The 13,908-nt window shown below is 67.5% G+C and overlaps 1 protein-coding gene across 2 annotated transcripts; it reads left to right on the top strand.

Annotated features, from left to right (window-relative positions):
* Positions 1-285: 285 nt before the first annotated feature.
* On the top strand, positions 286-13,869 carry RBBP8NL (RBBP8 N-terminal like). Of its 2 annotated transcripts, none has more exons than XM_037060025.1 (14): positions 286-366; positions 5,068-5,187; positions 6,184-6,226; positions 6,858-6,953; positions 7,240-7,352; positions 7,759-7,831; positions 8,326-8,450; positions 8,570-8,652; positions 8,840-8,997; positions 9,509-10,202; positions 10,386-10,512; positions 10,998-11,068; positions 11,167-11,299; positions 12,673-13,869. In XM_037060025.1, exons 2-14 carry the CDS (start codon positions 5,127-5,129, stop codon positions 12,690-12,692), a joined length of 1,797 nt encoding a protein of 598 aa, XP_036915920.1. In that variant the 5' UTR covers positions 286-366; positions 5,068-5,126; the 3' UTR covers positions 12,693-13,869. The 2 variants fall into 2 exon arrangements, with proteins under 2 accessions (XP_036915920.1, XP_036915919.1); XM_037060024.1 differs by having other exon boundaries at positions 311-417.
* The last annotated feature ends 39 nt before the right edge of the window (positions 13,870-13,908 follow it).

Raw genomic sequence — 13,908 nt, 5'->3', positions numbered from 1 at the left:
GGCGGGAGGGGCCCCTGTGCCGCCAGGTGACTGGACCAGAGGTCAGTTCCCTCCTGCCCGCCCCCCCCACCCCAGCACCCTCCCCCCGCCGTTGGCCCCGTGTCTCAGGCCCCGGATTCTCCTTGTTAACTGGCCAGAGGCCGGGCCACAGGGTATTCCGGGGAAACAATCCCATCTCTATGTGGGTTCAGGCCGGACCCGTTCGGCCGCTTTCTTTGCGATGGCAGAACCCGCCAGGCGGCTTCGGGCCGTCTCTGCCTCCTTTCTGCTCCTGGCAGGGACGGCCCGAACCTGTCGAGCGGGTTTGGCCAAAATCGTGCCTTGCTGCCTGTGCAAGCTCACACATTGCTCCCTTCGGTCTCTGAGGTAGGTGCTCGGCGGAAAGGGCTGTGGAGGTCAACAGGCGCAAGGGGCCGGGTGAGTGCCAGGGACCCTGGGCCCCACGGCTCCTGCCCTCGGCGGTGGGGGAGGGGCCCAGGTCACTACGGGGGTGACCGCCGGGGGTGCCTCAGCCTCCACTCACTGGGCAAGAGGCTGGCCGGGCTGGAGAGAGGGGCGCAGCTGCCTGCCGCTCCTCCAGGGAGCTGAGTGGGGGAGGGGCCCAGGGGGCCTCCTGGGCAGGGGCCGGGGTGCAGAGGCAGGGCTGGGGGCGAGGGGCAAGGGCACCCGAAAGGGGCTGGCCAGGCACTCCATCCGGGGCCTGTCCCACAGCTGGGTCCTCACGGGGCCAGGGTGCAGCTCTGGGGGTGGGGGAGGTGCACTGTGCGTGGTCCACCGCACAGCCTGGGCGCGGAGGGACACAGCTGCTCTCAGCTTGGTGTCTCTGGGGAAGAGTGACAAAGACCCCCGAGGGGCACACGGATCCTACTCAGCCTCCCCCAGCCAGGCCTCAGGCGGCAGGCAGCCCATCCTCAGGAGGCCGGGGTGCAAGGCCCACGGTTACCTGAGCCACAGAGCAGCCCAGGACACACCTGCCCTGCCCTCTGTGCACGTGTGTGCGGGTGCATGCAGGATGGTGAGCACACAGGTGCATGCATGTGCACATGTGTGTGTGGCACATGTGCCCACTGTGTTTGTGTGTTGGGGTGTGTGCTGGCATGTTAGGGTGTAGTTAGGGTCCCATCCATCCATGTGTGCGTGGTGGTGTCCCGGCTGTGCCCGTGTGCCGCAGGTCTGTGTGTCTGGCAGAGGTGTGTCTGAGACGCACCTCTAGACATGACCCACTACCCTACGCTGGCCTAGAAGGTCCCCAGGGGTCCCCGTTTCTGCCCTGACTGTGCCCCTTGTGAGCTGGCGACTGTGACGAGCGGCACCCCCGTCATCGCGGCTTCCTTGTCCATAAGTGGGGCTGCCGCGGAGGCTCTGCTGGCGAGGATAGAGCCACCAGGCCGTCGTGTGTGAGGCACCTGGTGCGTGGGGGGCCCAGCCTGGCTGCTGACCTCCTGCTGGTCATGCGGCCGCTGGCACACTCCCCATGTCTGAGGAGCCCCAGACCCCGAGGTGGACGGGAGCGTGGGGCGGGGCTTCCTGCCTGTCTGCGTGATGGCAGGGACACCAGGGCTTGGCCCGGTGAGTGATGGCCCACCGCCGCAGAGCGCCCCAGAGGGCAGATGGAGACCCTGGAGCCTCGCACAGCTGGGAGCCTCGGGGCTACATCTGTGACCGGGCTGAGGAGTCCTCCTCAGACAGCCAAACATGCATGCTGAGCCTGGGCACACAGTAGGTGCTTTGGGAACTCAGGCCAAGAGCGTGCAATGGCTCTGAGGACAGGCCTGGCCTCGAGCCAGCCCACAGGAACCTGTCCTCTCACCCTCGTGGCAGTGAGACCTGAGCCGGCCCAAGGGAGGGGGACCGGGAAACAGAACGGCTGGCCCTTGGGGGTCCCGAGGGAGGGAGGGAGGCGCTCGTGGGGACCCAGGGTTTCCACTGCAGTGAACCGCGTGCTCGGCCTACCAAGCACGAGGCTGAGATTGTGTCACCAGGGAGGTGTCCCTGGACACGTGTCATAGGGAAAGAGCCTCACAGCACCCTGATGGGGGGTAGCGTTACCCCCCCTCCATGAGGAAACCGAGTCTGCTCAAGGTGAAACCACTCGCCAGAGCCCACACACAGGGGTAGAAGCAGGACAGGGGTCTGTGACGGGTCTGCAGGCTTGTGACTCACACCCCCAGGCCTTGGTGCTCCGCACCGTCTGGCTCTGCTCAGGGTGAGGGGCGTCAGCATGGCGGCCCCCACCACCCCTCCCTCCACCCGCTCCTCCCAGGGGCTTGGTCCCAGCAGAGGCCTCCCAGCCCAGATGGGGTCTGGGGCCCTGAGGGGTGGAACTCAGGTCTTGGCTTCCCACCCCACCCCAATGGGCAACTCAGGCCACCCTTGAAGGCGCAGGGCCCCCAGACCTTGGGGGGTCCACCTCACCCCCAGAGTTTCTTGAACCCAGGGCGCTGTGCGGGGCACTCCTGGCAAACAGAGCCGACTGACCTCCCAGCAGGAGGCTACGACCCAGGGCCACTCTGCCCATACCCGCCACCCTCCCCACCACAGCAGTGGGGCCGCCTCCACCTCCCGCCATCCCCCACCCTCCCCACACTCCAGGAGGGTGGACAGACAGTGTCCACCTGGGACACTGTCCACTTGGCCTCAGCCAAATCCATTTTGGTCACCTGCCCTCCTGAGAACATCGTCCTGTGCCCACGGCCCCGGGCCTCCCTGGGAAATGAGGGTCCTCAGCCTTCTGCACAGCCCCGCCCCAGGACACTTGTCCATGCTGTTCCCCTGTCTAGCGCACAGACGGGTGTCCCCTGCTGTCCACCATGGACCCTGAGAGGAGCAGCCTGGAGGGCCGGCAGGGAGGCTTGGGGCACAAGGAGAAGCCTGGTGGGAAGTGAGCGGGGGCCGCAGAGGGCACCATGGGGACACCATTGGGGACAACGCTTGCCTCTCCCTGGGAGCCACAACCCACTCAGGCTTCTCCTGGGCCCACGGCACTGCAGGCTCCCTCAGGCTCATCCTTTATGAGAGGCGGCCCCGCCCACTGGCCACCGAAGGCGCTGGAGGGAAGGGCCTCCTGCCGGGCGGGTCTGTGCAGAATTTCCGGTGCTGCGGCTCAGCCTTCCCCAGGCCGTCCCAGCCTGCCTGCCAGGAACCTGAGGCCAAGGAAGCCCCAGTTCAAAGGGTTCCCCTCCAGGGGCCCCACCAGGAGATCAGGTCAGCACGGCAAACACAGCAGGGCCACCGGGACACAGCGGGGTCCCCGCAGGGCGAGGGTGCATCCCTCGCAGCCCTCAGAGAAAGTTCCAGCCCTGACTCCCACCTGCCCCATTAGCCTCTGGACCCGGCACCTGCCCTCCGGCATTGCCAGAGCCTCGCTGCCCACACAGAGCCACCCCTTGGGCACCCCGCTTCCCCACCAGTGACAGACCAGTCACTGAGAAACCAGTTTGGGGAGCCCCATCTTCCCGTCCCTCTACTCCCCACCACACCCCAGCACCCTGCCGGGGCGGCTCCATGGTCACCACAGGGCACAGGACCTCACCCTGTCCTCCAGCTGGGCCCAGCGTCCAGGTGTCCAGGCTTTCTGATGCTACACGTGGGTGCCAGGGCCCGGCCCAGAGCCGGTCTGCTCCCTGGAGGGCAGCCCTGGCCTCTCTTGGGGTCGAAAGGCCTGCTCCCCCAGGCAGAGCGACCGCCAGCCCCACCCCCAGGCACCTGCCGCCCCTACTTCCAGGGGCAGCTGTGCCTCCTGCTCCTGGTGGGTAGCGGGCTGGCTTCCGGCGGGGGGACAGCCACGGCTCTGTCCACAGACATCCAGCCTGGCATCGGGGGTCCCAGTTCGGGACTGTGGGGTGCTGCTTCTGGGAGCTCCCACATATCTTCGAGGCCCCTGCAGCGGCCATGGTCTCCAGTGACGGGCCGATGGGGGATGGCCCAGTGGCCTAGTGTGGAGTATGTCCTGGGGAGAGGGCGGAGGGAGCCGGACACAGGGGCCAGTCCTGGGTGGCAGGCCCGTGGTGGCTTGGATCTGCTGGCCATGGCAGAGGGGGGTCCGGCCGACAGTAGCTCGGAGTGTCAGGAGCAGGTGGCCTGTTTGCGGAGTTTGGGGGCCAGCCGGGGCTGCTCAGGCCGAGGACCGGGCCTGGAGGCCAGACCCGGGAGGACCAGGGTAGGCTCCAGAGGGTAGGCTGCTCGCAGCAGATGGCCGGCCCCCCTTGGGGACACAGAGGGCGGGGCTCCACCCCAGTCATGTGAAGCCGGAGTCAAAATGAGCACCAGGAGCCCTCACAGCCGAGGTGGACCCAGGGAGCATGGGGCTCAGCTCCCTGACATGCAAACAGAACACACATGTGTACATGCACACACGCACACAGAGAGATAACACGTGTGCATGCCACACACCTCCCAGCCGAGACACAGCACACAACACCCACAGGTGCAACGTGACACACACATGAAGCACACAACACATCTGTGCGTGCACAGCACATGTGCAGGTGCACACACAACACACGAGTGCACCGTGCACACATTAAGCACACACATGCGCATGCAGCACACTGCCCAGCACACTGGGGCACGGCACAGCCAGACTCAATGAGTAGGAGCCAGGACAGAGGTCTCAGCGCAGGCGGCCAGGGAGCCCTGCCATGCCTCCGACCCCACAGAGAAGGGCCTGGGAGAGAAGTATGTTGCAACCGGCCGATGGGTTCCCAGAGCATGTCACGGGCGCCCCATGCAACAGCAGGCCTGGCCAGGCCCAGCAAAGTCTCCCAGCCTGTGGCACAGCCTCCTAGGCCGGGGGCCAATTCATAACCATGGGGGGTGTGGGGAGAGGGGGCCACAGGGGGCCTCACCCTGCTTTGCTATGAGGCCGGGGTGAGGGAGGGGGCTGAGTAGACAGGCCCCATGCCTCCCATCCTCTCCAAGCTCCCCACAGGACACGCCCTGAGAGCAGGACAGTGTGGAAGAGGCCCCTGGGTCCTCTGTGTGGGCGTGACCCCATGGAGTGGTGCGGGGTGGCCCACGGGCCCTTCCCACACCAGCGTGCCCCCCTCCCCACCTCCTGCCCCACAGGCTGGAGACAGAGCAGCAGTAGAGCCGAGGGGCCACCCCGAACCCCAGCGCTGTGGGCCATGGACGGCTTCACAGAGGCTCTCAACAGGCTGAAGGCCGTTCACGAGCAAGAGGTCCTGGGTGAGCGTGCAGGGGCGGGCGGGGTGGGCGGGGTGGGCGGCCCCACAGGCGGCTCCACCCGGACAGACGTCACAACGGCCCAGGCCAGGCCAGGGGGCTCCCACACGTCTCCTCCAAACCCCGGCCCTCGCCTCCCGGGCCCAGAGCCCAGGCGGGACGACCCAGAGCCCCAGGTGTCCATGCGTCCGGCTGCCCGGCCTCACACCAAAGCCCCAAGGGTGGCCCTGCAGGTGGTCTCCCAAAGGGTCAGCCCAGCCTGACCACAAAGAGCCGGCGACCTCCCCCTCCCAGCGCAGGGGTCCCAGCACCCCCAGGAGGGAGGCCGCCTGCTTCTGGGAGGATGCTCACGGGTCCGGAAGCCCGACCAGGAGGGCTCTGGGGCACAGATGTGAAAGCCACTGTTTCCCTCTGGGACACACAGGCTGAGTTCTGTCCCTGCCCGGCACCATGCCAGACACACACACCTGACCCTGCACCCCCCACGCTCAGGGCCCGAGCCAGGCCCTCCTGAGACCGACCATCCCACCAGCACCCCCACACACACCTGAGGGCCCACGGACCCGGGTGACCTCCCCAGAGACCTAAAGAGGCAGGGCCTGCTTGGGCAATGAGCCCAGGCGAGAGTACATTGAGGTGACAAGGAGGGGTCTGCCCGGGCCTCCCCTAGGGCCCCATTTTATTTCAGCATTAGCTGCACCCACAGAAAACACCCCTCCCAGGACCTGGCCCAGTGATGGGCTGCTCCCAGCTTCGAGGTCATGGCCAATCTCCAGACAGAGGCCAGAGCCACCGTCCTGGGCAGGGGGAGGGATGGGAGGCGCTGGGCCCAGGCCGTGTTCCTGAGATGGTGCCCACCTGGGGGGGCCTTGGAGAGTCAGGGGCAGACCTGGGCAGGGGTGGGGTATGGAGAGGGACAGGAAGTGCCCCGGGCTCTGCTGCAGGGGTTGACTGGCCACACAGCTAGGCCTGACCCCTGGTCCTTCCTCGATCCTCCAGGCCTGCAGAACAAGCTTGTAGAACTGAACTCGGAGCGATGCCGGTGAGTCAGGACGGCCTGGCCCCGCAGGGACGGATGTGAGGGACAGCGGCTGGCCAGTCTCTCTCTTCACCACCCCACCCCAACACCAGGGTTCCACCTCCCGGCCCACGTACGAGTGGAAACAGGCTCAGCATGGGTGGGGGCAGGGGGGAGTCTCGGGCCTACATCATGCCCCCAGGAGCTGGTGCCCCGGGACTGCGAACTCCAAGGCCACCACGTGCCCGGGGACCCTCATGGGGCTGAGCAAGCCCATGTCCACTCAGAGCACCTGAGATACCAGCAATTATCAATAGGGACAGAAGTCATGACCTGCCGAGACCTGAGGGGCCTCCCTGTGTCACCAGCGGGGCTCCGTTCTGTTGTTTGGGACAAAGCAGAGGTCACTCTGATGGCCTGCGGTGCTGGTGCGGGGCCTGCTGGGTTGAGCACGGCCCACAGGAGGCCCCCCCACAAGGAAAGCCCCACAGTGGGCACTCCCAGCAGGTCCCAGCCCAGGACCCTGGGAGAGGCCGGCAGGGTCGGGGAGCAGCGTGGGGCCCTCGGGCAGAGCAGCAGCAGCAGCAGCAGCAGCGGCCTTGGTCCCCCCCCCCCCCCCCCCCCGGGGCCCCCGCCNCCCCCCCCCCCCCCGCAGGGACGCCCAGAGGGCGGAGGAGCTCTGTGCCAAGAACCAGCACCTGCGGGAGCAGCAGAGGGCCCTGAAGGACAACGTGCGAGTGCTGGAGAACAGGTGGGCGGGGGCGGCGGGGGGAGGGGCAGAAGACCAGGGGTGGGTGGAGAAGGGGTCTGGGGAGCTTCGGGGCTCAATAAACTGAACCAGACAGCCCCCCCGCCGGCCCCCCACAGCCTTTGGCAAACTGCAGGATCCTGGCTCCTTCCTAAACTCACCAGGCAGGGGGTGGGGTGGGGCTGCCACAGTTTGGGGACCACAGGGGCAAGTCCCCGCCCGGAGGGTGCAGCCCCTCTGCAGGCCTCCGGCGCCCCCTCAGAGCGGCCCTGCCTCCCCCGCCCCGCAGGTTGCGGGCCGGCCTGTGCGACCGCTGCGCAGTCACGCAGGAGCTGGCCCGGAAGAAGCAGCAGGAGTCTGAGAATGCCCTCCTCCGGCACCTGCAGTGCATCTGCCTCCTCAGTGAGTCCCACCGCCTGCCCTGGGGTGCCCGCGGCCCCGCCCCCCGGCCTGCCGGCCTGGCGTGGGGTCGCTGGGAAAGGGGAGAAGGCTATCCTTTTGTGGGGGAGGTGACCCGCACCCCGATCACAGACCAGCAACTCAAGTTCCCCAGCTGGCCCTGGCTTGTCTCTCACTCATCAGTACCCTGGTCTGGGGCGTCCGGGCCCTCAACGCCCATCCCCCCGCTTCCTGGGGGGACATCCCAGGGACAAGGTCCTGGGAGGAGGGTCCCCACCGCTTTTCACAGCCCTGAGGCTGGCGCTGTCCTCTCAGCCACAAGCGGCCAGCCCCCACCCCGGGCAGCAGCGGGCTGTGAGGCCCGCCCCACCCCTGCCCCCAGGCCCTGGCTGACCTGTGTCCTTTGCAGCCAATGAGATGAACCGGCTGCAGGATGAGAATGAGGCCCTGAAGGGAGAGGTGACGAGGCTTCGGGGCTCAGGGTGAGTTTTGAAGGCACCAGAAGCCTGAACACCCGACCCCTCATACCCGACTCACAGAGGGCACCCCACAGGAATCCCTGGGGCACCAGGGAAAGGGGCCTGGGGCACGGCATGGTGGGGGAGACCAGCCCAGCACTGGGGTGGGGGTCCCCTGAGCCATTCACCACAGAGCCAACTCCCGACCTCGGAGGGACATGCACAGGGGGCCTGTAACCAGCCAGGAGCCCAGTGGACCCCCTAGGAACAGGCTGGGTCCCCAGCCCCCACAGCAGCTAGGACCCTGGGGCCCCCAGGGGTGCTGGGTCTGAGGCAGGCAGGGCAGCTCAGCTCACAGTAGGAGCCCTGGAGGTGGGTCTCCAGCAGTGTCAAGAGAGTGAGAGCTTTCCTGGGTCACCCGGGGCCCCCCCACAGTAGTGGTGGGGACCCCAGGAGGGCACCCGAGCCTTTCTGATTGTCTCTTTGGGCACTGCCCTCCCCCTCCCCGTGGGACACAGGCCCAAGCCTCCTTGCGAGGAGGGTACCCCAGACACCACCTCACCCCCGCCGTGCACCTCCCCGGGTGCCCGGAAGGCCACCGAAGAGAAGTTGCCAGGAGAGGAGGCTGAGGACCACCCCCCAGGTGTGTGTCCATAGGCAGGGCAGGGGGCACAGGCCAGACAGGCCCTGGGGGCAGAGGGCAGAGCCAGCAGGGGCGGAGTCGCCTAACCACCATCCCCTTGGCCCCTGCTTTTCCTCCAGCAGAGAAGCTGGCGTACAGGATGTCTCCAGGGGCCAGAATCTCCCCAAGGGCCAACCCTGCCGAGCCGAGGGCCCCAGACGTGGTGAGCGCTAGGGACCCCAGCCCCATGTGTCTGCCACACTGGGACCACTCGGCTCCATTTGACTCGGGTGGAGGCAAAGAGCAAGGCAGCAGGTGCCCTGCCCAAGGTCACACAGAGAGCTGGGGCAGAGGCCACAGCTCAGGCCCCTGGCTGACTGCACTCCCCACCCCACCCCCCGTCTGCACAGAGCCCCCAGCGGATCTCCAACCAGCTGCACGGGACCATCGCCGTTGTGCGGCAGGGCGCCCAGGCCTGCTCCACCGACCGGGGTTCCGCCAATGGGACGCCCCCTGCCCTCAGTGGCCCACCCAGCCCGCCTTACGAGCTCGGCCTCCCCCTGGACAGGTGTGGTCCTGCCCAGAGCCACGGCAGAGGCAGCCCCGGCTGAGTGCCTGTCTCCAGTCTGGTCCTCACTGGGGAGGGGGCCATGGCCCAGGAGAGGCTCTGCCCTCCCAAACTTTGGCTTTCCCAATCCCCCACCCACCGCAAAGTTCCCACGGGGACACCTCCTGAACAGCCCGGGTGGGGCAGGGGGCCTGCAGGGAGGAGGTGGGGCTGGGCCCGCCAGGTGAGCCAGGGAGCTGATGCCCAGAAGGAAGGGCCTCGGCCTCCTGCTCCAGCCGCCCCTGGCCAGGCGGTCCCACGGCTTGGCCTCCAGAGTGGGGATGGTTGTGGGGCGGGGGCGGGGGAGGTGGACGGTGGGTGGAGGTTGGGAACCCAGCAGGAACCCACCTTCTCCCTGCCCACCCTGTGACCTGGGCAGCTCTCCTCACCTCCTTGGGCCCCAGGTCTTCCTCCGTGACGTGGAGGTTGACTGTGGCCCCTGTCACTGGGCTTCTCCCTCCCCACCCTCCAGCTTCCCGCGCTCCTCCCGGCCCTCTGCCGTGACCTACGCATCCCTGAAGCAGTCCCTCCAGGCTGACCACCTCTGTCTCCTGAGCCACCGCCTGTCCCTGCACCTTCGGAGCTGCCACAGCAGCCCGCAGGGCCCCCCACCCCAGGGCCTGAAGGCCGGAGAGTTGGAGGCCTGGGAGGAGCCCCCCGGCCTGCTGGGCCTGTCGGGCCCCCTGGTGGACCTGCGGGGCCCGAGGCTGGAGGGGGCCCTGAGCCTGCTCCTGGCCCAGCAGCTGCGGACGCAGGGACAGGCTGACAGTGCCAGGCTGAGGGGCCCCCGCAGGCCAGGGGAAACACTGCCCTCCCCTCCTCTTGGCTCTGACTCCGAGGGGCCAGAGAGCGAGGTGGCCAGGGCAGCCCTGCCCGGGAAGCGGCATCTACGGCCCACAGGCTCAGACAACCCCAGGGCAAAGGAGGCCAGGACCACGCAGGACCACGTTCCAGACAAGCCCCTGGACCTCTCAGAGTGGGGCCGGGGCCGGGATGCCCCCGAGTCCACGGGCCGGCCAGGGTCACTCAGCCCCCAAACTGCGCACACCCCCAGTCCTGAGCCACCCCAGGGAGCGGAGCCGCCTGCCCAGTCTGGACCTTGGGGACGCAGCAATGGCACCAAGGGGACCAGAGCACCAGAGCCGGAGGAGCCCTGCACCCCCGAGGTGAGTCCCCGCCCTCTTCTTACCTCCAGGGGCCCCCAGCCAGGCGGGCAGCCATTCCTGGTGCCTGGCTGCCTGGCTGCCTGGCTGCCTGGCTGAGCCCCCAGCTGTAGCTAGGCCAGGGCCCACAACCGGTGCCCAGATGAACCCAAAAGAGCCCAAACCATTACCTCACTTCCCCCCCAGGACTCCCCGCAGCCTCTCCCAGGGCCCCAGCCCAACCTGCGGTCTCCTGGTAGGCCCAGAGATGAGTCCAGAGAGAGGCCAAAACTGTCCCCAGACCCACAGAGGCCTGACACCGAGGGCCCCCCAGGTAAGGCTGCATCCACAAGAGCCCAGCAGTGGGGCCACGGGAGGGGGGCAGATGCAGTGGTCAAAGTCAGTGGGAGGGAGGGAGGGGTGTCTCGGGGCCCAGCTCAGCCCCCAAGCCTGCCAGGCCAAACTCTGGGTCCCCCACAGGCAGAGCTGGAAAGGAGTTGAGGGGCAGGGCAGGCACACCTCTGACCACAGGCCGTGAAGGGAAGGGTGTCCTAGCTAGGGTCTGGGGGCAGGAGGTGGGTGCCCCATTGCACAGCAGCCAGGCCAGGGGACACCCCCGCTGGTGGGGTCATGGTACAGGCACTGGAGCCACAGGGCCTGGGGCCAGCCCAGGTGCAGGTTGCTCCGCCCTCTGTGCCTCAGTTTCCTCACCCGCACAGTGGTTGCCACTCACTCCTCCCACACCGGCCAGCCAGAGAGAGCCCTGCTGCCGGGCCCCAGGTGGCCTGCCTGGCCTGACCCCCACCTTGCACCCCGCAGAGCTCAGCAAGCCTGAGGTGCAGCTGCGGGTGTCAGACGAGCCGGCCGCACCCGATGCTTCGGATGACGAGGTGGGTCCTGGGCTCACGTGGGCTCCCCCCCCCCACCAGCCAGGGCTGCCCCAGGTGCAGGGGAGAAACCAGGCCCTGACCACACCCTGCCCCACCAGGGGGGCCTGAGCCCCAAGGAGCCCCCACCAAGCACACCGGGGAAGGCGGTCCGGTGCTTCTGCACCGTGGAGCCCCGGCAGGGCCGCCCCCCGAAGAGGAAGCAGGCCCCATCCTCCGACCAGCGGGACAAAGGTAAGTGGCCAAGGGCGGGTGAGGGGTCAGGGAGGGTGGGCAGTCGCCGCCGCAGCCCCAACACCTCGACCCCACCTTTCTGGGCGCTTGGGGAACGGCCTCTTCAAACGGACGGGAGCCCAGAAACCAGCCCTCAGAGCTCCCCTGGAGCAGGCTCTCCCTTAACAGCAGGAACCCGTGGGGCTGGGGTGACTCTGGACCCACTTCCCCTCACTGCCAGCCTGGCCCATCCCTCCACCCTGCAGGGTTGGGGCCACCTCCGAAGAACCTAGGGCGCAGGGCGCGCTCGTTCCTGCTAGGGATGTGGGGCCTGCTTGAATGTTTGCCGAGGGCGGCTCCTGGGGGCCGGCTCTGCCCCACAGGGCAGTGGAAGCGGAGCCGGGCCTGCGGGCATCAGGACCGCCCCCACTTCCAGCCCTTGCCACAGAGGCAGCTCTGGCCGGGCCTCCGGGAGCCCGAGAGAGCCTGTGCACGCCTGGGCTACTAATGGACGCCACCCGGCTGTCTGTGCAGGCCGGTCTGCCTTGAGGCCGGTTGGGCCCTGGCCGCCACAAGGCGCTGTTGTTGCTGTGCAGGTGACTGAGGCCTGTGTCTGCCGGGCGAGCCAGGGGAAGGGCTGGTGCGCCTGTCTGATTTCCAGGCACTTCCTGCTGGGCACTATTTGGAAACGGTCCTGGTGGGCGTGGTCCGCAGGGGCACGCACGTCCCTGCCCCACCCTACACTCTGAGCCTCCCCGTCCTCCCCCCCTGCCCCCGTCCCCGCAGCCAGCACAGGGGCTCCCCCACAGGCACCGGTGCGCCCAGCACCCCCACTGGCGGTCGGTGAGAACAGGGCCCTGGCCTAGCTTGTGGCTGGCTCTGCTACATGCCAGGCAGGGCACTGAGTGGCTCGGCACAGGGGCAGCAAAGTTGCAGCTTGTGCCCACGGCAAGGTGCCAGTGGCCTCCAGTCTCACCACCCCAGGGCCTGGACTGTGGTGGGCCCCTGTCTCATAGGTGGGGAAACTGAGGCACAGAGAGGTGTGGCAACTTGCCCAAGGTCACAAAGCAGGTGCAGGGGGTCAGAACGCCGACAGGTTTTGACACAGGTCTGAGTCTTGTTCAGTATCAGAGATGTGCTCGGGGGCCAAGCCCCTGCAGGGTCCCAGGGCCGGCACCTGCCCCATGGCAGGGCTTACTGTCTGCCCGGGCAAGACCCCATGGCTCCAGTGTCTGTTGCTGTCACCACAAGTCACCCCTGCCAGGGTGAGCTCTCCGGTGCCCATGTCCAAAGGCTGCCCTCAAGGCCTGGGGAGAGCCTAGTGTCATTCCAAGAGAGGACACGCGGGGCCACCGCTGGGCGCCCAAGCCTAACTTCAGCCCCACTTCTCTCAGCCTCCAAGAAGCTGTCGTGAGGGAGAAGGCACTCCAGGGACGCCCCTGACGGCGGACCGCAGCCCGGGAGCTTGAGACCCTGAGGACTAGGAGCCCTCGTCCAGCAGCAGAGGCTGGGGGGACCGATGGCGCTTTGGCCCCGGCACCACGGCCCACCCACCTGACTGCCCACAGCCGGGACTGCTCACACTGCCAGCACAGCTCGGCCCAGAGGGAAGGGCACTGGGTCCTCACAGTGGGCACAGGGGCTGGGAAGGCCAAGAGGGAGCCTTTAGGTGGTCTTTCGAACCTCTCCATCACACTCCTCCAAGAGTGGCCACTGAACCTGCCACCCCACCCTCTCCCCAGCACCTGCTCCAGAGCAGGGGCTCGAAGATGGAAGCGGCAGGGATGCTCAGGCCCCAGCCCAGCCCCACCACCGCAGCGCACAGACAGCCCTTACTGGGCAGCGCCGCCTCACCCAGTCCCCTCTGACCATCCCAGACACTACTGGCCCCAGGCTCCCGGCTTCCCTTCCTCTTCGGCCACGGAGCTGCAAGCGGCGGTCTTTGGGCGCCCCCTGGTGGTGGAATCCAGCAAACAGACTGCGAGTTTAGGGAGGCTGGGGACGGGCGGGGGGAGGTGCCTCCGCTGAGAGGGTCCCCGGGGACTTTGGGAAAATGAAGGTGCGAAGAAGGTGGTATGTGTGGCTACCGAGGTAGGGGGCAGCCGGCGCAGGTGACTCTTGAGTGAATGCGTACAGGACCAGGGAGGTCAGTCCCTTCCAGAAGGGCAGGATCAAAACCAGCAGCGCGTTACAGGGGCAGGGCGCCCCGAGGACGGCAGGAAAGAGCACTGACAACGGGCACCGGCCCCCACACAGCCCCTCCTCTTGGTTGACCCCCGTTCCCTGGCCCCACATCTGCCACTGATGCTGCAAGGGAAGCCCGCCCAGTGCGCCACCCTCAGCCCCCAGGACATTCTGCACCCCCAGTCCAGGACAGAGGCAGGACACGGGGCGGTGACTGGCCTGGGTGAGGCCAGGGCAAACTGCGGCAGCAGGCCGACTAACGGGGGCACTGATCCCCACTTTGCTCCGAGTGGCCACAGAGACTAAATTCCAAGAGAGTAGTCTGGGGAGGCGGGGGAGGGGGGGTCCACGTGTGCCTGAAATCTCCCAGCTGCTGAAGGTGGCATTGATGTTCCCAAAATCAAATAAAAGAGAACATCCAATTTGCAGGCCTGGGTGGTGAAGGC

This window comes from Sturnira hondurensis, unplaced genomic scaffold (genome assembly GCF_014824575.4).
Source record: "Sturnira hondurensis isolate 20B ecotype Veracruz unplaced genomic scaffold, ASM1482457v3 Scaffold0011378, whole genome shotgun sequence".
Taxonomy (NCBI): domain Eukaryota; kingdom Metazoa; phylum Chordata; class Mammalia; order Chiroptera; family Phyllostomidae; genus Sturnira; species Sturnira hondurensis.
This window is presented reverse-complemented; position numbering and strand designations above follow the sequence as displayed.

What these genes read in the sequence shown, in the direction of transcription:
- RBBP8NL (XM_037060025.1), top strand. Translation starts at nt 5,127, where the DNA reads ATGGACGGCTTCACAGAGGCTCTCAACAGGCTGAAGGCCGTTCACGAG. An exon ending in ACGAGGCTTCGGGGCTCAGG is followed by an intron (nt 7,832 to 8,325) that starts GTGAGTTTTGAA and finishes CGTGGGACACAG; the next exon opens with GCCCAAGCCTCCTTGCGAGG. An exon ending in CTCGGCCTCCCCCTGGACAG is followed by an intron (nt 8,998 to 9,508) that starts GTGTGGTCCTGC and finishes CCCACCCTCCAG; the next exon opens with CTTCCCGCGCTCCTCCCGGC.